Source organism: Zonotrichia albicollis, chromosome 6 (assembly GCF_047830755.1).
Source record: "Zonotrichia albicollis isolate bZonAlb1 chromosome 6, bZonAlb1.hap1, whole genome shotgun sequence".
Classification (NCBI taxonomy): Eukaryota; Metazoa; Chordata; class Aves; order Passeriformes; family Passerellidae; genus Zonotrichia; species Zonotrichia albicollis.
The window spans coordinates 60,410,399-60,433,947 of record NC_133824.1 but is presented as its reverse complement, the minus strand read 5'-3'; the positions used below and the strand labels follow the sequence as shown (position 1 = coordinate 60,433,947).

Sequence of the window (23,549 nt, the reverse complement as noted above, 5' to 3'; positions counted from 1 at the left end):
TGAGAATGAGGAACCTCATCAAGTTCAGGTGCAAGGTGCTGTTCCTGGGTCAGGGCAATGCCAGGTGTGAGTACAGACTGGGAGAACTCCTCACACCTCTCCAGAAGCTGTGTCCTCATTCATTGAGGAGCTGTCACCATGTCCAGCAGTGTATGAGAACATAAGAAGGTTGTGTGGCCCTCATGAGAACGAGGAACCTCATCAAGTTCAGGTGCAAGGTTCTGCTGAGGAACCTCATCAAGTTCTGCAAGTACAGATGCTGCTCCTGGCTCAGGGCAGTGCCAGGTGTGAGGACAGACTGGGAGAAGTCACTGAGGACAGCCCTGCAGAGGAGGACATTGGAGTTGTGGTGGATGGAGGGAGGGCTGGGAGGAGCTGTGTGTGCTCACAGTCCTGAGGGGGACAGCTGAGTCAGGGGGGCAGCAGCCAAGGGGTGTGATTGTCCCCCACAGGGTGCCCAGAGCAGCTGTGCCTGCCCCATCCCTGGAAATGTCCAAGGCCAGGCTGGATGGGCTTGGAGCAACCTGGGATAGAGAGAAGTGTCCCTGCCCTGGACCAGGGTTGAAACTGGATTTGAGGTCCCTCCCAACCTGAACCTCTCAAGGGTTCTGTGAAGTAGGATGTGTTCAGAGAGCTCAGAAATCTGAATTCCAGGGATCCCAGTGGGGTCTGCAGCACCTCTCCCAAGAAGGCAGAAGTGAATAAAAGAGGGACACACTGGGAAGTGGCCACTCTCCATACAAGGAGGAGCATTGCTGTCCCTCCTGAGACTGACATTAACAATGAGCTGTGAGTGATTGCAGTGGGTGACTCTGTGCAGGGACAGACAGCCTGACAGGGTGGCCACAGGAGTTGTTGCCTGCCAGGGACCGGAGTTGGAGATGTCACAGAAGCACTGCCAAGAGAGCTTAAAGGTCAAGATAAAGTTCATGAGATTACTGATCACTGTTGTGGACAAAACAGAAAAAATAACAGTTATTGATGGCTACAATAGTGAAATAATAGTGAGAAACAAGCATAAACCCAACATCTTCTCTCCAGTTTCACTGTGGGGCAGGACCTGCTCTGCTGTGGAGCTCCCCTTATCCTTCCCTGGCCTTGGTGGGGTTTTTCCTCATTTTCACCCTTTCTTAAATGTTTCCTCAGTGGCACCAGTTGGTTCAGTGATGGGCTCAGCCACATCTGTGGTGGGACATGAGGAGCAGGCTGGAAAGGGCCTGGGGTAGCCCTGACCTCTTCCAGGAGAAACTCTGTTGGAACCTGACATTAATTAGTGATTTTTAATTACTTTTTTTTTTCTTCTTTTTCTTTTTTTTTTTTTTTGGTCTTAGATTGTAACCTGTTCTTCAGGACCTTTTCTGCTTTGTTTTTAAGGCACAGCTGGAAAGCCCAGTGAATCCCAAACTTATTCAGAGGCTGTGGGTGGTGGTGTGTCCTGTTTGCTTGTGGGTGGGTGGGTTGTTTTTAGATGTTCCTCAGGAATCTGTTCTGGTGCAAGTTTGCAGATGTAATGAGGCACTTTGTTCCAAAATGTGCTGTGAAAAATAGTTTGAACTTGTTTCTGCATGAAATCTGTCCTGAAGTTGGGGATACTTGGATAGCTCTTTCCCTAAGTGCAGAGCAGACTTTTCTGTAAACTGCTGACCTGTAAATTGGGGATTTCTGAGTTCAGCATTTTTGCACTGTCCTTGCAAGGTGGAAGATGGTTCTGTGTGAAAATGTGACATTGGGGCACCAGCAGTGCCCTACTTCAGACAAAAGTTTGAAAAGATTTAAGGTTTTGTGACAATTCCTGAGACCTTGATACTAAAAACAGTGGAAAATGCTTTAATGTGAGAACAGAGTGTATTCAGGAATATGATAAGAAAAACTTGGGCATTTTGAATGACAGAAATCATGGAATCATAGAATGTTAAAGGGTTGGAAGGGACCTTAATGATAATCTCATGCCAAGCTCCTGCCATGTGCAGGAACTCCCACTTGACCAGGTTGCTTAAGGCCTTATCCAACCTATCCAAATATTTGCAAGTAATGGCACAGTTACTTCTTAAAGCTCTTTTTTTGGTACTATTATATTTAATCTAGTGTTTGTGCTGCTGAGTAAGGTTTGCTGAATTTGGATTTGGAGAGACCCTTAGGAAAAATCTGGACACTTTAGAGATGCCTGATGGATTTTGGAACCTCTCAGCCCTGCAGTGGACTGGAATGAATCCATGTGGAGGAAACTGCATGTTCTGCTTTGAGTCTTTTGTGTGGGTTTGATTTGCTTGGGGTTTTTTGGGGAGTGTTTTTTTTGGGGGGTCTTTTGTGCCTCTGTCTCTGCTGAAAAAGTATCCACAGTGGTATAGGACAGAGAAATGCACATAATAATCTTTTGGTTAAAGGGTAAAATTCTACATAAGTAAATAAATTACCTCTTGTTCTGCTACACTGTGTAGGTCTGGACCTGTATCAGGGAATATGGGGGGGTCTCAGAAAGGAGAATTGGCAACCCAAGGGCTGGTTCAAACCAAGTGAGAGCCACAGAAACCTGGGAAAGCCATAATTTGGTCAGCGAATTGAGTTTTAAAGCTGATGAAATTAGTGCTTAACATTGAGTCACCTGTGTGGGGTTTTCCTTGTTGGCAGAGTTCTAAAGAAGGAACTGTATTTATTTATTTGATGGATATTTAGAAATCAGCTTTAGGTTTTTTCTGCTGTTTTAGAAGCCATTTCATACCCCATGGAGAGATGTGCAGGGTCAATTATTCCTGTGCATTTTGTGCCATGGTTTAGAGGGCCTTCTTCCCTGTGCGGGGTCCTGTGTGAGATTTTTGCTGTCCTGGTGACATTTTACTTTGTTACTATTTGCCAATCACAAGTCCAGTCCTATGCTGGAGTACACAGATGCAGAGATACACAAAGATACACTTTTGCAACTGAGTTTATTTCTGTTGTATTACAAGATCTGCCCTGAAACAGGAGAAGGAAACTTTAGGAATTAAAATGGGTCACTAACAAACTGTTCCTGGTGAATGGTGAGGAATTTCTGTCGGGCAGGGCATGTGATGGTCACTTTATGAGCTGTCACAACAAAAACAAATCCACCCTCTGCATGCCAGAGTGAGTCAAGTGCACCTCTCCAGCCTGGATCCCTGCTACCACAGGCAAAACAGGCTGATCAAATGATTGTTTGGGTCATAATAATAATAATAATCAGGATTTTTCAAAGCAAGCTTATGTTGTGTTCTTGAAAAAATGGGATTCTTGCTGGTTTTGACTGGCTTTCTCTAAAGTGGGACAGGTTGTCTCTCTCCTGGTGTTCAGGCTGATCTTTCACAGAGCCAGTCTGGGTTTCTGCCTCTGGTGTTTGTCCTGAAACTCCCTTTTCACGTCAGTTCTGCATCTTGCAGCCCTCTCTACCCATCTTTGCATGTGCAGGAGCAATCCAGCGAGACCTCAGCCTCCCAAAACCAGGGCACCACGTCTCCAGAGCTCTGGGAGTGCTGCTCTGCTATATTTGGAACCAGCTCTATTGCTTCTATAACAGGAAAGCTTCTGGAAGCTTTCTCCTTCCTCTCCCCCCCAAGAAAGTGGCCTTTGAGCTGAGCTTTCATGAATTCACAATCTGCATGGCAAAGCAGATGGACTTTTAGAGGCTGAATAATTCAGATGTGGCTCGTGGGTCATGTGGGGGTGTTCAGGGCGGGTTTTTGCCTGTGCCCCACGAGCTGAGGGTGCAGCAGCCACAGCCACACTCACAGGGGCTCTGCCACCCCCACTTTGTCATTCAGGGCATGTGACAGTGCCAGGGGGTGCCAAGGCAGCTTTCTAGAAAGCAGGATGATGTGTGAGCCCCGTGTGTTTGCCACCAGAGCTGCAGCAGCGCTGCCCAGGGAGGGATTGAGTGGTTTTGTTTTCCTCTTGGATCAAGCAGAACAAATCTAATGAGCCAGTTCTTAACTTCTTCCCAGCTGAGCAGCGAGTGATGTCCTTACCCAGATTGTGCAAGGCAGCTGAAGCCTTTCAGGAATAGCTGAACAAGGGAAACACTTGTAATATTATTTTTCCCAATACTCATGCAGGGCTAAGAGGGTGCAGCAGAGCTTGTCTTTATTTTCTTTTTCCTTTCTGAGATTTTCCTTTTGAGGGGACGACTTAGTCCTTCCAGCTCTTACCCCACCTAGTGAGGAAGCATGTGAGCCACAAATGTGGAGCCTTTCATTCTTTCCTGACGTGATCTTGGAAGGAAAACAGGTTCTCCCTGTAGTGCTTCATTGGAATAAGCATTTCACATGCTTATCAGTACAGCAAGGAGAGCTGTTCGACAGCAGTGAGGAGTCAGATGTTGCCTTGGAGCCTTACATGCTCATTTCCCTGCTTCTGAAACACTCTGCACTTTGCCCACTGTGCATTCAGAAGTGTTCCTGTCCACTAAAAGGACATAAAAAACACACATTTTCCAGCATGATTCCAGGTGTGGATTGAGTTTCTGAAGGCCTTGTCCTGCTGGGCTTTCTGGGTTCCTGCCAGGTCACGGGTAGATGGGCTCAGGGAGCAATTTGGGTTAGTTCTGTCCTGGTCCAGCTCCTTGGGAGGCTTCAGGTGAGAAATCAGACAGGGGAAGGTGTGAAAGAATAAACAGGCTCAGCTCCTGGAGTCTTTCCTCACAAGAGAGGTGCTCCAGAGCCCTCATTGTCTTTGTGGCCTCTGCTTACAGGGGAATCTTCAGTTTTCATTTGAATTGCTGCTCTGTCTGGTGGGATCCAAGGGTGGGAGCTTGGAGGAGCTTTGGGAAGGAAGGGCTGGAGTGAATTTGGTGAGGAAATGAGCACAGGGCAGTGGTAACCAGCTCCTGCTTTGGCAGCTCTGGTTCCTGGTGCTTGGCAGAAGTGCCATCAGCTGGTGTTGGTGTGGGAGAAGGCACAGGAAACTCCCCCACACTAATTCCAGCTGGAGCCCCTGTGGCACTTTCATTGCCCTTAGATCAGATAATGCCAGATCTGATGGACCAGCAAACAGAGGGGGGAAGCTGAGCACACAAGGTTTCACAAGGCACATGATGCCTGTGATGGCTCCTTTGGGCTTCAAAGGCAGTTCTTCAGGTGTTTTAATTATGTAGATATTGCCTGAAGAGTGGTTGAAAGCAATGGTTGGGGTTTGAGAGGCTGAGGACCTGGTGTGTCAATCCCCTCATGTCACACCTGGCCTGGGAGCTGCTCTGGATCCTTCCCAGTGGGAATGTTGGGATGGAGAAAGACTTTGTGGCAAAGCCTCTTGCTTAGGAGAGTCTGGTGCTGATGGAGGGGTCCTGAGGGATGACTTGGCTGGGGGATGGCAGAATTGCATGTCTGGTGAATTACTCTTTTGGAGACAAGGATCATGTAACAACTGAAGATTGAGCTCTGGGTGGCAGAGTGGACATGGAACTGGTTCTTGCAAGAAAACAAATACCCTTATCTTATTATAAAGCCTCAGCACTGCCTTTTCCCACCCTAATGACTGTTTTTGTTATTAACTCCTCTGAGTTCTGCTCTGAATCACTTGCTGCTGCTTCCTTGTGCATCCTGAGTGTGCTGATGCTCTTTGCCCAGCTGATCCAGAGTGACATCCCCATGGAACATCCCAAAGCTTGCCCTGCATGGAGATGGGGTGGTCAGATGTGTTTTTACCCACAGGGTGATTGTTGCTCCGCTCCAGCCCCGAGGCCAGGGCCTCCTTTCAAGAAAGTAAATTTTCTGAGAGGATGTGCCCACCCTTTGAACTGCTTTGTTGATCAGTTACTGTTGCTACAGCTAAAACACACTTGCACGAATCAAAATATCAGAAGCTGTGGTGAATTGCTACACAGATGGGGAGACCTTGAGTGCAGCCTGGTTGAGTTGATACATTTGTTTTTCTAGGCTGCAGCAGTGCTCAGACCTGGTGATAAGAGAGGGAATTTTGCGGGCCCGTTCCCTGGGCTCGGTCTGTGGCTGAGAGGATGTGTTGCTTTCTGCTGCCAAAAGCAGAGTCCTTCCCACATCTTGTGCAGAAAGGCATATGTTTGGGGGTGGTTTCAGAGAGGGAGAAGAACACCATTAGGGTTTTAACTTCCTCTTCTGTTTTGTTTCTCTGTGCATCTGTATTGCAGTTTTTTGGGCTGTACCTGACTCTGTGCAAAACTTAAATCGGCTGCAGCTCCTTCTGCTAAGGATCAGCCTTGGTACAGAAACAGTGGTAGTTAAAAGGCAGTAAGTATATCTGCTAGCTTAAATGCTGGGGTTTTTTTTTCTCTTTTCCTTTTTTTTTAATTCACAAGCACAGCTTTTTACTCTTCACACAGTAGGAATTTGTCAGGAGCTTGCTGGCATTAATAGTCTATTTCAGCTCTTTTCTATAGCCCAGCAGCTACAGAGTGGGGGAAAAAGCATGCTTTGTATGGAGCTGTGGTTGGGTCTGTGCTGCAGTGCCCATCTGAACTTGGCTGTGTCTATTTTGTCAGCTTTTGCTTCCCTCTAGTAGTTGCTGGTCCCTTCCTAAACTCACGAAATCCCACCATACAATGCCTGTGCTTGGGTCAGGGTTCTGCCTGCTCCTGACCTGAACCAATTCTCTTGATGGTTTTGCTTCTTGAGCTCTTTACTGCAAACAAGATACCTTTGAGTTTCAATTCTTTGTCTGGCTTTTTACTTCTCAATTGATCTCCAGAGGAGTAGGACTAGGACAAAACATGTGGTATTCTTGACCAGGGATCCATGGAGAGGGTGTAAGCTGTTGGAAGAGTGAGTGGCATTCTTGCAATGGTGTGGTTGTGTTTATTTGGGTGTGGATATAATCATGCTTCTGTGATACAGTTCCTGCTGAGTTTGAAATGCTAGTGTTAGTAAAGCCAGAAGGAGAGCCAGACAAAAGCTTGGAGAAAAGTCAGAATTTCAGTGCCTTTTAGTGATGGTTCATGGGAAAGTAACGATTTTGTGTTTGATTTTCCTAAAGCACCGGGCATATGCTTTTTACTTCTCTGTGAATTACTGTTTGTGAATGTGTATCTTTACAGCATGAGAACATCAGAAACACCTGGTTTTGTGCCTAGGTTTCACTCATAGAGGTAGGTCCTTGTTAGAGACTCTGGGTAGTCTGATGAAAACGGTGTTTAGCTACAAAGCTTCAATTTCTGCTGTTGCTGATCGTGGCAGCCTCATTGCTGCTCTCCCTGAATCCCTGGAGCAGAGGACATGCTCTCCTCCATCTCCTCCACCCCACACCTTTCTTAGCCTTGTGTAGAGCTCAGCAGAGATTTCTTCATGAAGACTGGAATGTGTTTATATAATATTTTATATATTATTTTAGGCTCCTGCTACTCAAGCGTAGGCAAACTCTTAACCTCTTATTCGCCATCATTAAACGAACCGTGGAATTGCTGTGGCAGACACCAAGTCAGGTGGATCTAAACCAGCTTCTGTTTTTCCTGCCTGGAAGGTTCATCCTTCATCATTTTCCTGGCAAGTGTGGCTACCTAGAGCAGGTTTTCCAGGCCAGGAGTGTTAAGTGGGAGCATTGATTGTGAACCACACTGGTGAAACAGTGCTGGGCTGGGCGTAGTGGGGGCTCTTCTGTGTGGGAGGCATTGGGAAGGGGGTGATGTGAGAGGCCCAATCTCTGCAAAAGCAGGGCTAGGACAGCAGTAGGAACGCTGGGCAGAGCTGCTGAAAAGGAGAGAACAACCTGCTGCACTAAATCACATCTCCCTGGGGACACAGCTCCATAGTTAGCATCCTCAAATGGCATTCCTTCATTACGGCATCATTGTGCACAGGCCTCTAGAGAGGAAGCAAACGGTCTCTCAAACAATCTGCTGGCAGCTCAGGCTGGAGTATTTGAGGTTTTCCAGGGCTCTTTTGCTGTGTCACTCTTCCCTTTAATGTTCCAGCTCGAAGGTTGTTGTTGTTTCTCCATCAAAGTGCGTTAACGCGCCGGTAAGGGTGTCTGCTCCAAGGACAAGGTGGAGAAGGCAGCAGCCCAGGGAGAACAAGAGATACTGCAGAACAGCTTTGTTCTGGTGTAATCTGCCTTATCTGCATGTGATGCAAAGACAGGGCAGTTTTCACAAGACTTGGAGGCTGCGTGGTGACATGTTTTCTGTCCTTTTATAAAATCCACCACGTTATTTTGATTAGAGCGCTAACGTAACTCCTGGCAGCCTCAAATCTCACTGCTAGCAGCTCCTTCCCTCCAAAGCCTGATGTGGTGCTAACAAGCAGAGAGATCTTGTGCGTCCTGTTTACATGGAGCTGGGAAGACAGCGTGTTCCGTGGGAGGTGCCAAGGTAGAGCTGCAGTTGGATAAAAGGTGAAAAAAACTCCTGTGTGTGCAGACAGGCTGTGGTGGGGCGTGCCCATTTGTGTTCGGTGGTGTTCAGGAACTCCAGCTGCAACACTTGGTATGATGATGTTGTTTTAAATCTGAATATGTATCTTTTATATCTGTGCATGCGTAGCATGTTTGTGTTTGTATATATTTATATTTATATCTGTTCTCTCTCATGGGAAAATCCATGTCCTGATCATCTGCTGTTGTCACCTCCTCACGCAGCTCTCTGTTGTTCAGTTTGTAGGTGGCAGAGACACGGTGAAGCTGAGTGTGGGGCAGGCAGAGCTGATGGGGGAGCCTGGGGTGTAGCCCAGGATGGACTGGCTGTGACGAGGACGTGCCTTAGCCTGGAGAGGGCGTTACCATGAAGAGTTCCTGCAGAGCTGGCCTCCACAGGGAACCGCTGAATTCCTCATCCTCCACCTTCCATCAGGTCAAACGGTACGGACACACTGCCTGCAGCTCAGCCTCAGCACTGGGTTTAGCCTTCTCCTTGTCCTCTCCCATTGTCTTCTGCTGTCACTCCAATATTTGCACGAAATTCTGACTTTCAGGTGGTGTTTAAGTTGTAATGGCTTAAGGGCAGAAATGTTCTTTGACGTTTTTATTTGATCATGACAACTACAGATTCACTGCAGCTGGTAGAGTACTTGCAGAAATCCTTGGGTTTTCTAGCAACAGCTGTAAATTAGTTTGGGAAACATGGCTTTGAAGTAAAACTTAATTGGTGAAAGGCTCATCAGAGTAGGCTTTAAAACAGGCAGGCAGCTTAAAGCAAGTGGAAATGCTGGCAGTCATTGTTGTGGTTTGTCTTACTATGGACTAAGTAATTAGATTAGTTTGAGCTCACATTTTGCATTGCTCACTCTCCTGTGTCTCTTATTAAGGAGAAATGCACGATTGGTTTCAAACACTTGTGCTTATGTGACAATTAAGTGAACGCCTCTCACTGTGTCTCCTTATAGGAACACCATGCAGAACAACTTGTCCTCATGCAAATGCAAGGACATGCCAGTTTGTTGGAGTTCAAGCTACTGCAAAATAAATGTGTATTTTTTTTTTTTAATTCTTTTTCTGAAACCAAGGCTCTTAAACTTCCTCAGTCTGGAGGAAGAGCGCCAGCTTTTTGGTTTCCAAAGGCTGTGTGGGTTTAAAGCAAACTTTTAACCTTTGTTCTTTGTGGTTGTGTAGACAGCATATACTTGCTGTGTTAGTCTCATGGTAATTTAGTGCTGGAAAAGACTTCCTGGGTCACCCAGCTCCTTGCTTTCCCAAGCAGCATCTCATAATCCCTTTTGTGAACTTAGTCCAGCCTAAAAACATTTACATCTTTTCTTGCATCTTTCCTTCTCTCCTCCTGTAGATCAAGCCATTACTGAAGATGACAGATCTTGCTGTGCAATTAGGAACCTTCTTTTCATTCCCAGGCTGAACATTCATGACAGTTTATAGACTCATTTGAGTTTCTGTTCCTTTATTTCCCTTCTGCCTAAGGACTGCTGCTCATTTTCAGTGGTTTGCCTCTTCTTCTGTGTTCTGTAAGAGGGAGATGTAACCCTCACCTGTGGTTTTCCTGAGTGAGCCAAGTGTTCTTTAGCAGCTTCCTGAGTAGCAATTGCTGCTGTTCTCAGTGAGATGCCCCTCACAGAATATTCTCAGTCCTGGCTGAAAGTGTGTGCTGTGCTCTGGACTGCTCTGCCTGGAGGGCTTCTTCATCACCTCCACTTCTTATTTCATGGATGTCTCTGTGGTGGCCAGTTCACCTCAGTTACTTCCAAAATTTGTTGGTGTCTCTCTTGCTGATGCATCACTGCCTGCATTTCAAAACCTCCTCAGTTTCTGTTACTCTGAGCTTTGCTGTTTTGGAGCTGCCTCTGTTTCTGTGGGTGTAGAATTAGTGCTGAGGACATTTTTAACAAAGTCAGATGTTCCCAGAGCTGATTCTTGAGGCATGTCTTTGGTTTCCAGGCTGGTATTTTCTTATTCAGCATCACCTGGGGCTGTCTCCTGCTAAGCCAGCTCCTTTGTCTGTTTTCCCATTCCTCTGCCAATCTGTCTTAGCCAGTAAATCTCTTTGTGCTCTCTGAAGTCCATGTGAGGAAGATATAGTAGATTGCTCTAAAAAGATGGCTTTTTTGAGAACCTTGTGGTTAGTCTGGCATATTGAACTATTCCCTCTTCCCCCTTTTTCTGTGTGTCACATTAATCCTCTTTGCTTGCAAAGCACCTTTATGTTGGAGTCAGAATAGGAGCCCTGGAGAGGCTGTGATCCTTCTCCTTCTCTTTCTCCCCTGCAGTGCCCCCTCCAATGTGCCACATGTTTATTATCTCCTATTGTTGCCTTTCAAGAGGTTTATAAATCCTGTTTCTTGGCCTGCAGTGCATGAGCCTATCTGGTTTGGATTCTGAAACTGGGATGAGCCAATCCTCACAATTTTTATGAAGCTCTCTAATCCTCCTCCTGCCAATGCTCTTGTTCAGATTAACGCCTGGGCTTTTGCCCTCATCATCACCCTTACCTCCCCTCTTTAAAAATGGTGCAAAGTCAAATTTGGTATTTTGTCTTGTACTCTTGATCTCTTGTCCTGCCCTAGCTTGCAACCCCGTTTCTCTTTTCTCTCACAAACTGAAAAAACCTTTCAGTTTTTCTTTGTTGTTAAATATCTCTGCAGTGACTTAACACTGCACCAGTTCTCATGTTTATTCCTGGACTTTTTGGTCTCTAAGATAGAAGTTTCCAAGTGATGTGACCTGAAACCTGTGTCTGTTTCTGGTATCCTTCACAAAAAAGGATCAAATCCAGTTGGAGTTGCTTTGAATCTTTTGTTTGGGATGTGTTCTTAATAATGAAAACACCTTCTGACTCCTGGAGAATGCAGTGTGCAGTGAAATCCTGAATTCATCAACCAGTTTCTTTCAGTCTTGAGTTTCAGAAGGGCAACCTGTTTTCAACTCTACTTCTGCTTGTTTTTATTTTGAATGCTGAGTCTGTTACAGATTGTGTGGTCCAAGGTTAATTTCTGCAACCTTTGATGTGTTCTCATTGCATATGCACAACAATGAAGGCTATAAATAGCATCACTCTGTGGAGCTTCCTTAACACAAGGAATTTGTTGCACTGTGATATGAAGCAAGGTTCTCTTGCACTTCATAAATCAGGAAACAAATTAATAAATGTAAAACACTTCCAGAAGGACACTTGGCACTTAGCTTTCAGCAGAAGCCCTATAAAAGCAGCAGTTTTTGTCTTGCTGTCCCTCTGTGATTTCCCCTCATGCTGTCCCACCACAGCCACGTGTGCCATCCCATCATCTCTGGATGCAGCTGATAACCTTGAATTCCACATCTTTCCGTTTATTTTATTCCCTTTTGCTTTGTCATGCCTGGTGTGGTTGGGCAGCAGGGCTTTGAGCTTCCTGAGGCTCAGCACACAACTGCTGCTGCATCTCTCCCTTCATGGTGAGTGCTCTTATACAAAAGCCTGGCAAAGCTGTGGCACTTCTTCCTGTGCAAAATGTAGGAAGTAGCCAAGGCAACTGTGCTTTACTGAAGGGTGGGTGTGTGTTTAGTGTAAAACATGTTCAAAACATTGCAGGGCTCCCTCAGAGTGGAGTGGTCTGTGCTGGGCTTGGGGTGCATTCTGTCATGCTGGGCTTTGTGGGATGGATTTCCTGGCTGTGCTGGGTGCAGCTGTGTTTGGGTGTTGTCTCCCCCAAAATCAGGTTATCTGAGCACCTGATGCAGGGGAACAAGCTGGGGAGGGACCCAGCTTTTAGGAGTTTGGTTCTTGCAGTGCATTTATCTCCTCAGCTCTGCTGGGCCAGCTCTGCCCCACGGTTTTGGTGTTCTGCCCCTTGCCCCAGGCTGGCCACTGGAGCAGAGAGCTCTCCTTCAGCAGCCCCATGCCTTCTGTTTGCCTTCCAATCCCTCTCTAATTCTTGCTGGCTCTCCCTTTGCTGCAAGGGGCATTTTGGAGGTGTTGGGAGCTGGGTCAGGAGCAGTTGCTGCTCCAAGGGGAGTGGGCTTTCAGGAAATCAGATGCTTCCACAGCTGCCAGAGTCAAACTCAGCCCTGCTCTGGAGCTTCCCAGCCCTCCTTTCTGTGAGCTTGGAGCCTTGCCATGCTCCAGAACAAACTCCATGAGCGCAGGGAGCCTTCCATGGCGGGACTTTGCCCGGCAGAATCCCTGGAATGCCTTTGAAGCAGCTCTCTGTCTGCTTTGCCTTGCCCTGGCAGTGCAGAGGGGATGGAAATGGTGCTGGAGATGGAGCCCAAAGGACCCACCAAGCCCTTCCAGAAATAACAAGTGGTTGAGTGTGGTTAACTCCCACTCAGTGCTCAGTCCTTGCTAATTGTCAGTGTCCTTTGTGGAGGAGGAAAACTCCATGGACAGAGAGCTGGGATGCCAGGGAAGAGGAATTCTTTGCCAGAGGTGTGGGGTTTTTATTGTTGATTTTTTTCCTTTTTTTTTTTTTTTTTGGCTTCTGCCTTGTGTTAGTATGTCCTGAGGGGTTTTTCAGAGTTGTAGTTGGCACTGGGTGTGCAGTCAGCAACGTGAGGAGCTTTTTTCAACTGCAGTTGGTGTTTACAAGGAGAAATCCATAGGAAAGTTGGGGGTTTGGATGGAAATTTTCCCCCTAATAAAACCTTCCAGTGCTTTGCCCAGAAAACTTGCAGTGTGAATATGCTGTTTGTGAAGATCAGGCTTTTTTGTCCTTGCTGTTCTTACTGGCCAGAGGAAATCTTTTGGCTTCACAGGGCATCATCAGAGCCCCTGAGCTGGGAGCTGCAGGGGGAATTAAGGCTCTCTGTGGACCTTAGAAAGGAGTTGTGAAAACTGAGTCTTTTCTACCAGTTTTGCCTCCAACTCTGGAGTTTCCACTAAAGCAAATATATTATTGTTTTAGGCTGCTGTGATTTAGAACACACATAAACACAGAAGGATGCTGGAAGAGTCTGGCCAGCTTGGCAAGTAGAATCATGGAATGCTTTGGGTTGGAAAAGACCTTCAATCCCATCTCATTCCACCCCATTGCCATGGGCAGGGACATTTCCCACTAGGCCAGCTTGCTCCAAGCCCAATTCAGCCTGGATTTGGACACTTCCAGGGATGGGGAATCCACCAGTGGGTTATGGGTGGGGAGAGAGGGGTGTGTGAGTATCTGAGCTCACAGAAAGGAATAGATTTCTGTATCAGCAATGTGTAGTAACCAGCTTGATAAACGTGCAGTGGAAACAAGCTGTAGGTAGGACTTAAAAAAACCAGCAGTCTCATTCCAGCAGTGCAAGTATCCTGTTTTTCAGACATGGCTGATTAGAAATAGAAAAACTGGCCCCTTTATTTCATCAGCATAAGGATGGAATAACAGTATAAAGGCAGCACTGCTCGTTGTTTCAGTGCTGATCATTCCTGGCAGAATTCTCTCTTATCAGCAATTTAAAACCACACATTTGGGATTGAAAACCTTTTATGTTTGCTCCCGTGGACTTCTGAAGAGTCGTTGTCTCTAAAGATAAAATTAGAGAGCTTGATAACTTAAAGGGTGGAGGAAAGCAAACAGAATTATTCTGGAATGGAGTGTCATAGGGAATATGTGACTTCACCTTTTAACAACTATTTTTGGTGGTTTTAAATATTTAAAAGCTTACCTGCAGCTGCCACAGCTCTGTGCTTGCCAGCCCTGAGAAACGGGGGAGTCTGTGGGTGGGGACTGGGCTCTGGTTCATCTTCAAAGCAATTTCTGCTGGGAAGCCTTGTTCTAATTGTGGGAGCTGGAGATGAAATGTGCTGCTGGTGTGCAGGGAAGGAGCTGTGATTGCCTGAGAGTTCATTCTCAATGTCCACAGCCAAGGGCGTGTGAGCTGGGGGCTGGTTTTTTCCAAGTGACACTTTCAGGTAAGGCTCATTGCTAAAGTGGCTTTGGAAATGAAAGTTCTCTTCCCTGCTGCTGGAAAACTCTGAGGCAGGTGGCAGCTGGTCTTGTGGAGTTTGCAGAGCTCTTTATAGCTGTCTGAAGTTATTAGATGAAGGTTTTCTTTAAATCCAGATCCATTAAAACATGTGCAATGAACTGAATGCTGAATTCAAATGAGGCAATTATTCTGGCAGTAAAACTTCTGACTAAGGCATAATTTTGTTATGTAAATTATAACTTTTCAACCTTAAATGGTATTGTTGGCTTAGCCAGGGACTAACTGAAACATAGGAAATATAACCTTAAACAAGAAATCTGTAATAGGTGAGGCAGAACTTTACCCTTTGTCTTTCTCCATGGACCAGAAATAGCTGGGAGCAGCTGAACCAACTCTGCTGGCTGAACATGTCCCCTGAGCCTGTTGGGATAACCAGTTTGGGTCTGGTTTTATTCACATAATCCCTGCTCTCACCTCCATTTGCAGCTCCTCTTAATGAAGGGTGTTGAGCTGATTGTCCTGCTGGATTCCTCAAAACTGCTTGAAGAAAGCCTTTTAAAAAACAAGCTCAGCTCATCTTTCAACCACCTTGGCACAAAACTCATGAATGAAATTTGATCTCCTGCTCCTGGCTCAGGAGATTTCAGCATGCAAAGTCGTGTTTTAATTGCGTTCACCTCTTCTCCCCAGGGTACGGTGGCGAGCAGCCACTGGAGCTTTTCTCTCCCTAGTCTGGGAAATGTCCTTCTGGAAGGGAAGGGAGGGGAGGGAAAGGCTGCAGGCACTGTTCTCTGCAGCACTTTGCTGCAGTGCTTCACCTGCTGCTCTTCTGGGCTGGGCTTTGGCCAGGTCACCTCAGCAGCCTGACCCTGCTTCGCTGCGAAGCACAGCCAGAGGGAGGCAGCCCCTGGGAAAAATGAGGCCAAAGCCAACTCCAGCAGCCTCATTTTCCCATTTTTCTCTCCATGCAGCTATTCCAACGCCCTGAAGTTCTATTTTTATGAGATTATTTTAGCTTTTAGCATCCGACTGAGGAGGCAAACAAAGTAGCTCAGTTGCATTTTGCAGAGGAGACTAAACTGGGAGGTGACCCAATTCCAAGGAGCTGGAATTGGCACACAGGCAGAGAATTAACCCAGGGCTGGGTGGGTGTGTGTGTCTGCAGCACTGGGATCTCTTACCCACAGTCTCTAGGTGGGATGCAGGTGGTTTTGACATTGTCTGGTTGCAAGAGCCAGGGGATGATCTCCCTAAAAAATCCAGAGGGAAGGAACATGACATCTGCTTTTCCAGCAGCTGCTTCCTGGCCTTCAAAGCCCTGCTTGGACCACAGAGGTGTAGAAAGGTGAGCTGAGCCCTTCCTCTTGATGTACCTGCCCAAAATCTCTGTCTGTCCCCCTTGTTGTCACTAGAGCCAGAAGGAGGAACCAGAGAAAGCAATCTTCAGTTGCTTCTAGTCCTGGAGCTTCCTCTTTCTGGGCAGCATCACTTATAAATTTGTTGGACTTTATAGACCAACAAATTGAGGTTTTTAGTTAAAAGCTGGTGTTAGGCCAGACACCTACAAAGTTGCCACACTTAAGCAACTCTCTTGGTGTTGGCTCTCAAGGGGAACACGTTCAGTGCCTCAGTGTGTCTGTGCCAGCTCATGATGAACGTGGCTCTGAACCTGCTGCTCTTCACTCCTGAGCACAGATCATCCCTGAGGAGGAGGCCTTTGAGTGCAACAACCCAAAGATTACCATGGAAACATAACCTGTAGTTCGTTGTGTGTGTGCTTGTGGGATGCTCCTGGGAGTCTGCTGTGGTTGCACCCTGTGTGCAGTGCCCTGGGCTCTGCATTCCTGAGCTCTGAAGGGAAGGTGCCTATGGAGTCTGGGGCTGCTGCTGCACTGCCAGCAGCATCCAAGGGGTCCTTCACAGCTCTGCAATTCCTGAGTGTAAAATCCCATCCTTGAGAGTGGCTGTCCTCAGCTGGATGGCACGCTGCTGTCACTTTGTGGGGACATTGATGGGTACATAAGGACTCTTATGGGAAAGTCACCACATTTACCATTATCAGTGTGCTGAAGGAAAGGTTTCCTTGCCCAGAGAAGCTGTGGCTGCTTCATCCCTGGAAGTGTCCAAGGATGGGTTGGATGGGACTTGGAGCAACCTGAGATAGTGGAAGGTGTCCTGCCTGTGGAATGAAGTGGAACAAAATGAGCTTTAAGGTCCCTTCCTGCCCAAACCACTGTGTGATTTTGGGTGATAGGAGGAGATTAGATATCCCTTGGGATTTCTGATTAATATAATTACTCTTGCTAATTTCTCTTTTGAGCTTTAACCACATTTTATCTACTGAAAAGAGCGTGTGTGGTGGCTGATGTCCAGATAAAGCCTGTGACCCGTGAGTGCCTTGCTTTGGATCGAGGAATGAGCAGGCAGAAGGATGGCTCTAGCTCAAGAATGAACCACTAGCTATGTTTTCACAACTGATACAACTTAAACTGGAGGATTTCTCCTTGCAACTGCTTGGAAACAGATTTCTCTAATGGGAAGTTCTCTCCTGCTGCAGGAAGTTCTTCAAGGGTGGATATTGCAGCCTTGGTGGCTCTTTTCCTTTCTCATGTGGTTCCTCTTGAGGTGTGGGCTGGTGCCTGCTCTGGGCCACCTTCTCTAATTCCAGACAGGCATATTTTGCAACTATAACTTCTTCCCTCTCTGTTTTTCCAGGGTTTCTGGTATGCACTTAAAGCCATATCTCAAGTTACAGAAGAAAGAGCGATCCCCAGAAATAAGCCAGGATTCCCTTCGAGGCCACCAGGGACCAGCACAAGGAGAAAAATTCACCAACTGCACCAAACTGAGCGTTTTCCCAAAACCCTCCCTGGTGGCTCCATCTCAAAAGCTTCTGGGGATTATTTATCCAAATACTATGTGCAATATGAACGGGAAGGGCCCGGCGGACGCTCCCAGCGCGAGGGAGAAGAAGAACGCTCTGTCTGCCACGATCCACCAGGGAGAAGAAGGAGAGGGACCTCTGGATGTGTGGGCTGTGGTGAAACCTGGCAACACCAAGGAGAAAATCGCCTTCTTTGCAGCGCAGCAGTGCAGCGGCGGCAGCAGCACCCGCATGGGCTCCATGAAAATCAAGAGCACGTGGGACATCGATGGGAGGACGGCCAAACGCAGGAAAAAATCGGTGGATCTTAAAAAAGCCAAAATCCAACTGGAAAGAATGAGGGAGGCCAACTCCAGGTGCTCGCAGCCGGAGCCGTTCGCCTGCGGCATCGAGCACTGCTCGGTGCACTCGGGCAGCGACGGCGCCGAGGGCGCCTTCCCGGGCCGCTCGCTGTCCGTCATCGAGATGGTGGCGTTCCTGGAGCAGCGGGCCAGCGCCCTGCTGGTGGACTGTGCCAAGAGCTGCCCGGGCAGCAGGCTGAGCCCCCAGCCCAGGCCCGCCGTGCCCGGCCCCGAGCCCTCGGCCCTGGGCGAGGCGGAGCCGCAGGGCGAGCCCGTGCGCGTGCTGGACATGGTGGCCAGGCTGGAGTCCGAGTGCCTGAGGCGGCAGAGCGAGGCCGGGAGCCTCTCCCGCAACAACAGCTTCCGCAGGAACGTGGGCAGGGTGCTCCTGGCCAGCAGCACCCAGCCCGAGGGGGACCTGGGCAAGGGGGGCCCGCCCCAGGGACAGGCAGGGGTGGCAGGGGATGGCTATGGCGGTCGCTGCGGTGACACCGAGCTCTGGGATGGCGGCGCCTCTGCCCCACAGCCGTTTCCTTCGGGGCTGGATACCCGCGTGGGGAATGTGAGTTCGGGACTTGCCCAGGCGGTGTTGGCCATGACAGCCGGCAGGAGTGACACTGACACACGGATGGAGCCCCCCAGGGCCCTGCTGGCCCCGTGTCCCGCTGCTGCCAGGCTGACACCGGATCCCCTGCAGAGCAAGAGCGCGACTGTTGATTGTACGTCCAAGGAGCCTGGAATTTTCCCAAAGCATCCTGCTAGGAAGGAGCCCTTGTGCATCAGTATATCGGTCACCAAGACAGAGGAAGGGTGCAGGAAGGAGAAGCTCTCTGGTTCTGGTGAGGATTCACTCCCAGGGAGGCTGTTTTTCCTCCAGGGTGAGCAGCCTGCTGCTCAGGAGCAACAGCCACGGCAGGAGGGTCCCCAGGAGAAGCCAGGGGAGGTAGCCCAAAACGAGGATGAGGATGCTCTGGCATCTGGTAGATCGTGTGTCACAAGCAGTGTCCCTACAGAGCCATCAACCCCTTCTGGCCCTGCCACAGAAGGAGCTTTGCAAGTACTTGATGCCTCCTGCCTAAAGCGGCAGGTTTCTCATGACTTTCTGGAGACCAGGTTTAAAATCCAGCAGCTTCTGGAGCCTCAGCAGTACATGGCCTTCTTGCCTCACCACATCATCGTGAAGATCTTTGGGTTGCTTCCCACCAGGAGCCTGGTTGCCCTGAAATGCACTTGCTACTACTTCAAGTTCATCATTGAGTACTACAACATCAGGCCGGCCGACTCGCGCTGGGTGCGCGACCCTCGCTACCGGGAGGATCCCTGCAAGCAGTGCAAGAAGAAATACGTCAAGGGGGACGTGTCCCTGTGCAGGTGGCACCCCAAGCCCTACTGCCAGGCTCTGCCCTACGGGCCTGGCTACTGGATGTGCTGCCACCGCTCCCAGAAGGGCATCCCTGGCTGCAAGCTGGGCCTCCATGACAATCACTGGGTGCCCGCCTGCCACAGCTTTAACCGCGCCATCCACAAGAAAACCCGAGGAGCTGGAGCAGAGGTGGAAGAGGAATATTAGTGCACAAACACTTTCCTGCAAGATTGAGATTGTTTGGGAGAGGAGGAGGAGGAGGAGATTCTCATGCCTTGTGCTGTTTACAGTGTATATAATTGTCGTGATTTGTTTTTTTTTCCCCCCACAGGGCTACGAAACTGCACATACTCAAACACAAGAGCCTTTACCTTTTAGATTAAAAGAGAGCTTTTAGTCCATCTCTGTAAATAACACTATAAAAACTAATTGTACATACAGAGTCTACAGCTGGCTGAACAAGGTAACCCCTACAATGCAGCTATCCCAGTGTTGCGGCTATAGGTGTGTGTGTTTTTAAGTGTCTTGTTTCAAAATCTGTATATCCTGTATAATATATGAATGTTTCTGAGAAGAAACTCTAAATAGGTAAAGGTCAACTTGTTTAAAGAAGCTGCAGACAACTTAACTGGACAACCTGAAACTTAGACTATAGAACAGATCCATTATAGTAGCGTGGCGGTGGATTAAAAAAGAAAAGAGAGGAATATTATTGTATAGTCAGAATATAAAAAAAGTTCTTGTCTACCTTACCCATGTTGTCTGGTTGGGTTTTTTTTTTTTTTTACACATAAATAAAATGTGCATTCTAGATCTGCCTTACCAGACTTTCTCTTGTAAGACTTTTGCCCCAAAATAAAAAAATGCTGTAAAACATGTGGCAGAAACTTGGTGCTGTGCTGTAGTTCAGACGTGCAACGTGCTTTCTCTAGGAAACCTCTCCTCCTACTAACAAAGGAACAAACCCCCCCAGATCTCTAGTACTTGGAGAACTCCCTGCTGTAACAATCACAGATTCCAGCTTTTCCTTCTGCCTGCAGCAGGGGCTCCTTTCACTGGGAATTGTGGTGCTGGGTGCACTTTCTGCTCCTCCTGCTCCTTGGCTCTTGTGTGGCACCTGCCCTGTTCCCTGGATGCTCAAGGCTGCAGCGTGGGTCCAGCAGGATGAGTGTGGAGTTGCCTTGGCTCTGTGATGTGCTGGAAGCTTCCCTATCAGCTCTGTGTGGAATTTTTCCCTTGCAGAAGACTCCTTGCCGTGCTTTGCCTGCCCTGCTGCAGCCCTGGCCTCTCCCAGGGCCGTGGGTTGGTGCTTTCCAGGGGAGTTCGGAGCTTTGCGTGGGATGAACGGAGATTCCTCGCGCTCACAACGGGAGCACAGAGTGTGGCAGAGTTTCCCTGGATCCCTTGCTGTCCTGCAGTGCTGTGAGCCAGCCCTCAGCCTCCTGCTGCAGCCCTGGCAGGGTGGATGGTTTGGAAGGCTGGGGATGGAGCCTGGCCAGGGCAGCAGCTGCCCAGGAGCCCAGCAGAGCGTGGCAGCCCTGCCTTTGCCCTGCCACCTCCCTCCTGTCCCCTCTTGGTGCTCTTGCTGTTCCTCTGCCCTTCTCAGGGCACAGATGGACTCCTGGCTCTCACCATTCCAAATCTCTGACCTGGTGCCACCTTCCCATGGGGTCACCTCTGCTCAGACCCCAAGGAGCTGCTGGAAAGGGCAGGATGGGGTGGCCCGTCCTGTTCTGTGTCCTTTGCTGCTGGATCGAGGATGGAACGCTGCTGGCTGTGGGGCCAGGCTGAGGCAGCCGCCCCCACCTGCCCCGGGCTCGCAGGGAGTGACTCACGGGTTTGGAGCATGAGGAGGACAAAAGGGTTTGAAAGGCTTTTGTTCCTTCCTTTAACAGTGGGAGAAGGAAAATCAAGCCCTGACAGCCTGAAATGTGGGTTTGGTGAGCTCAGGCTTTGCAGGGAGGTTTAAAGGATGTGCTGGGTTTATATTTTGCCTTCACCTGCTCCTGCCACCCACCGGGTGTCATCCACCCCTCCCGGAGCTGCTCAGCCTCCCTGCGCTGCAGACACGATGACAAGCAGGAGGAATGAAATCAGGAATGTCACAGAAGGGTGTGGCCACCTTGTAACCGGGAAGAGGAAGAGCAGGATCGCTCCTCAGCCCCTGACTTCATCCCCTAACGGGGCTCGGCTTCACCCCAACTCCCCTCTGCTCCCCCAGCTGCACCTGCACCAGCAGCACAGCCGCCCCCAGGCTGTTGTTTTGCCAAAGCCATCGGCATCAAAAGCCTTCAGCTTCATTCTGATGAGGGGAAAAGGGAAAGAAGCTGCTTTCCTGCTCCCCCGCCCAAGACTCTGGAAAACTTGAGGCTGACAGCAGCAAGGAAAGTCCCTGCGAGGCTGGAATGGAGTGGCAGAGGAAAATATTTTGTAATTAGATAAGGGGCCATTGAGGTCATTTTACTTGGAACAGGGTGTGAGATTTTGGTCACCTTTGTTGAACAAGGGGAAAAATGAGGATACAATAATGTCATGAGGCTGTTTTGTTCCTGGAGCAGGTAAAGCCAGAGGACAATTTGCTGTCCTTACCCCATCCCTGCCCTGGGGAGCATGGGCTGGTTTATACATCATTTATTACATTGTCTGCTGGAACTGTCCCTCCTGCACAGCATTGCTGTTAAAAATTGTTTCACAGAGCAGGATTTTACATCCAGAAATGAGTTGGTTCTGAGTGTTGCCATGCTGAGCTGCCTGCAGGCTTTTTTTTTTCCTGTACCATTGTAAAATGCAGATTTCTGTTTCCTTAAGGGATGGTTCAGGGAGAAGCCAAGGTCTGATGAATGTCAGGGTTTTGAGTTTTTTTCCTAAGAAGCAATTAAAAAAAAATAAAATCCAGTGTTGGATTTACAAAGTTCAGTGTTTAGAACTGAGGATGCACCATGTGCTTGACTTCCCTGCTTGGGAGCATTTGGTGTCTGGACTGAATTTCCAGATAGGCCTGCAGAAAAGTTTTAACAACATTTCCATTGTCCATAAGCTTCCAGTTTTCATCAAGCTCTGGGGCTCTCCTGCAATGGACAGCCCTGTGGAAGCTGCCTGTGCTTGGGCTCTTGCTCCATCCTGGCTGTTCCTGCAGCAGCTTTTCCCTTTGCTGGGCCCTGGTCCCTGTGGAGAAGCCCTGGGAAGCTGCAGCAGAGCTCAGTTCCTTGTGCTGGACCCAGGGCCTGCAGAGGCTGCCCCTGCAGCCCTGGAGCTGTTGGGAAGGCCAAGGAAAAGCTCCAAGGGCTGGGGCCAGGCTGGGAGAGCTGGGGGTGCTGCTCTGGAGAGGAGAAGGCTCCAGGCAGAGCTCAGAGCCCCTGGCAGGGCCTGAAGGGGCTCCAGGAGAGGGACTGGGGACAAGGGATGGAGGGACAGGAGCCAGGGAATGGCTCCCAGTGCCAGAGGGCAGGGATGGGTGGGAGATTGGGAATTGGGAATTGCCAGAGCAGCTGTGGCTGCCCCTGGATCCCTGGCAGTACCCAAGGCCAGGCTGGACAGGGCTTGGAGCAGCCTGGGACAGTGGAAGGTGTCCCTGCCATGGCAGGGGGTGGAACAAGGTGAGATTTAGGCCCCTTCCAACCCAAACCATTCTGGGATTTCCCAGCTGCACAAAACTGCCCTGACAGGTCCAGCCTAAAGCTCAACTCCCCCTTCTTGCACAGTGGGAATGGTGCTGAAGCCTCACCTGGGGCTGTGTCCCCTCCCCAGCTGCCTTTGGCTGCTCCAAAGTCCTGGGCTAGGGACAGCTGGGGACATTTTCAGCTGCTCCCCTGCCACAATGCAGGGTGGGCAGAGGACAGGAGCTGCTGGCCCTGCCCCAGCAGACTTGGCCTGAGCACTGCCTGCAGGAGCTGAGCCAGGCCCAGGCCTGCCTTTGCCTTTGCTGTGACCAAGGCCATCAAGTGCCAGCTGTGTGTGCAGCAGCCCCAGCTGGCTGCTGCTCCCAGCCCTGGGTGTCCATCAGCAGCAATCACAGAGCCATCGGTGCTCCCCATCCCACAATCACAAAAGATGGAGTGGGAGGGGTGGTTTGTCCTGCACTGTCTGTTCCCAGCAGCCTGTGAACCACCAGGGACCCTGGGCAGAGCCTGCTGGGCCCTTTCCCTGTCACTGCCACTGTCACTGCTTCACTTGAATAACTCCATCCTCTAAAAGATGGATGGGCACCTTCCTGCACCCTGAAATGAGCCTGTAATGAGGAGCTTTGCATGCAAAAGGAATCCCCCAGCTGCAGAAACATCCCCAGCACACCCAAGAGGTTTACACAGAGGGATGTGTGAGTGTGTGTGTGTGTGCAGGACTCCACCCCTGCTCCCATGGAGATGCAGTTATTTTATGTAAGAGTATTTTTTATAATGGATATTGCTTATTCCACCTCTGTATGATTGCACTGTAACAGGTCTGGTCCCTGTGATGCTTCCAAGGCTGGAAATTCTTGTGTATTTTGCCCAGCACGGTGAAAAACAAACCACACAGAAGTAACAGTCATAAATATACAACTTTAAAAAAAATTACCGTTAAAGATTTATTGCAATAATACAATAAAATTTAGAAGGAAAAAAAAAAAACAACAAAAAAAAACCCAAAAAAACCAAACCATTTGTGTTGAGTTACATCTTAAGTCTGGAAGTTGTGAGAGGGGGGCCGTGAGTTTCCCCAGGTGACAAAGCCACCCTGGGTG

General features: G+C 48.9%; 1 protein-coding gene across 13 annotated transcripts in view; it reads left to right on the top strand.

Annotated features, from left to right (window-relative positions):
- FBXO34 (F-box protein 34) overlaps nucleotides 1–21,759 on the top strand; it is a 41,919-nt gene extending 20,160 nt beyond the window's left edge. For 2 of the 13 annotated variants that reach the window (XM_074544021.1, XM_074544029.1), the window contains 5 exons: nucleotides 6,113–6,212; nucleotides 7,016–7,066; nucleotides 7,889–8,307; nucleotides 8,566–8,769; nucleotides 16,957–21,759. In XM_074544021.1, coding sequence (XP_074400122.1) covers nucleotides 8,693–8,769; nucleotides 16,957–19,036 — 2,157 coding nt within the window. In that variant the 5' untranslated portion in view covers nucleotides 6,113–6,212; nucleotides 7,016–7,066; nucleotides 7,889–8,307; nucleotides 8,566–8,692 and the 3' untranslated portion in view covers nucleotides 19,037–21,759. The other 11 variants (XM_074544025.1, XM_074544031.1, XM_074544030.1 and 8 more) reach the window with 8 other exon arrangements.
- The last annotated feature ends 1,790 nt before the right edge of the window (nucleotides 21,760–23,549 follow it).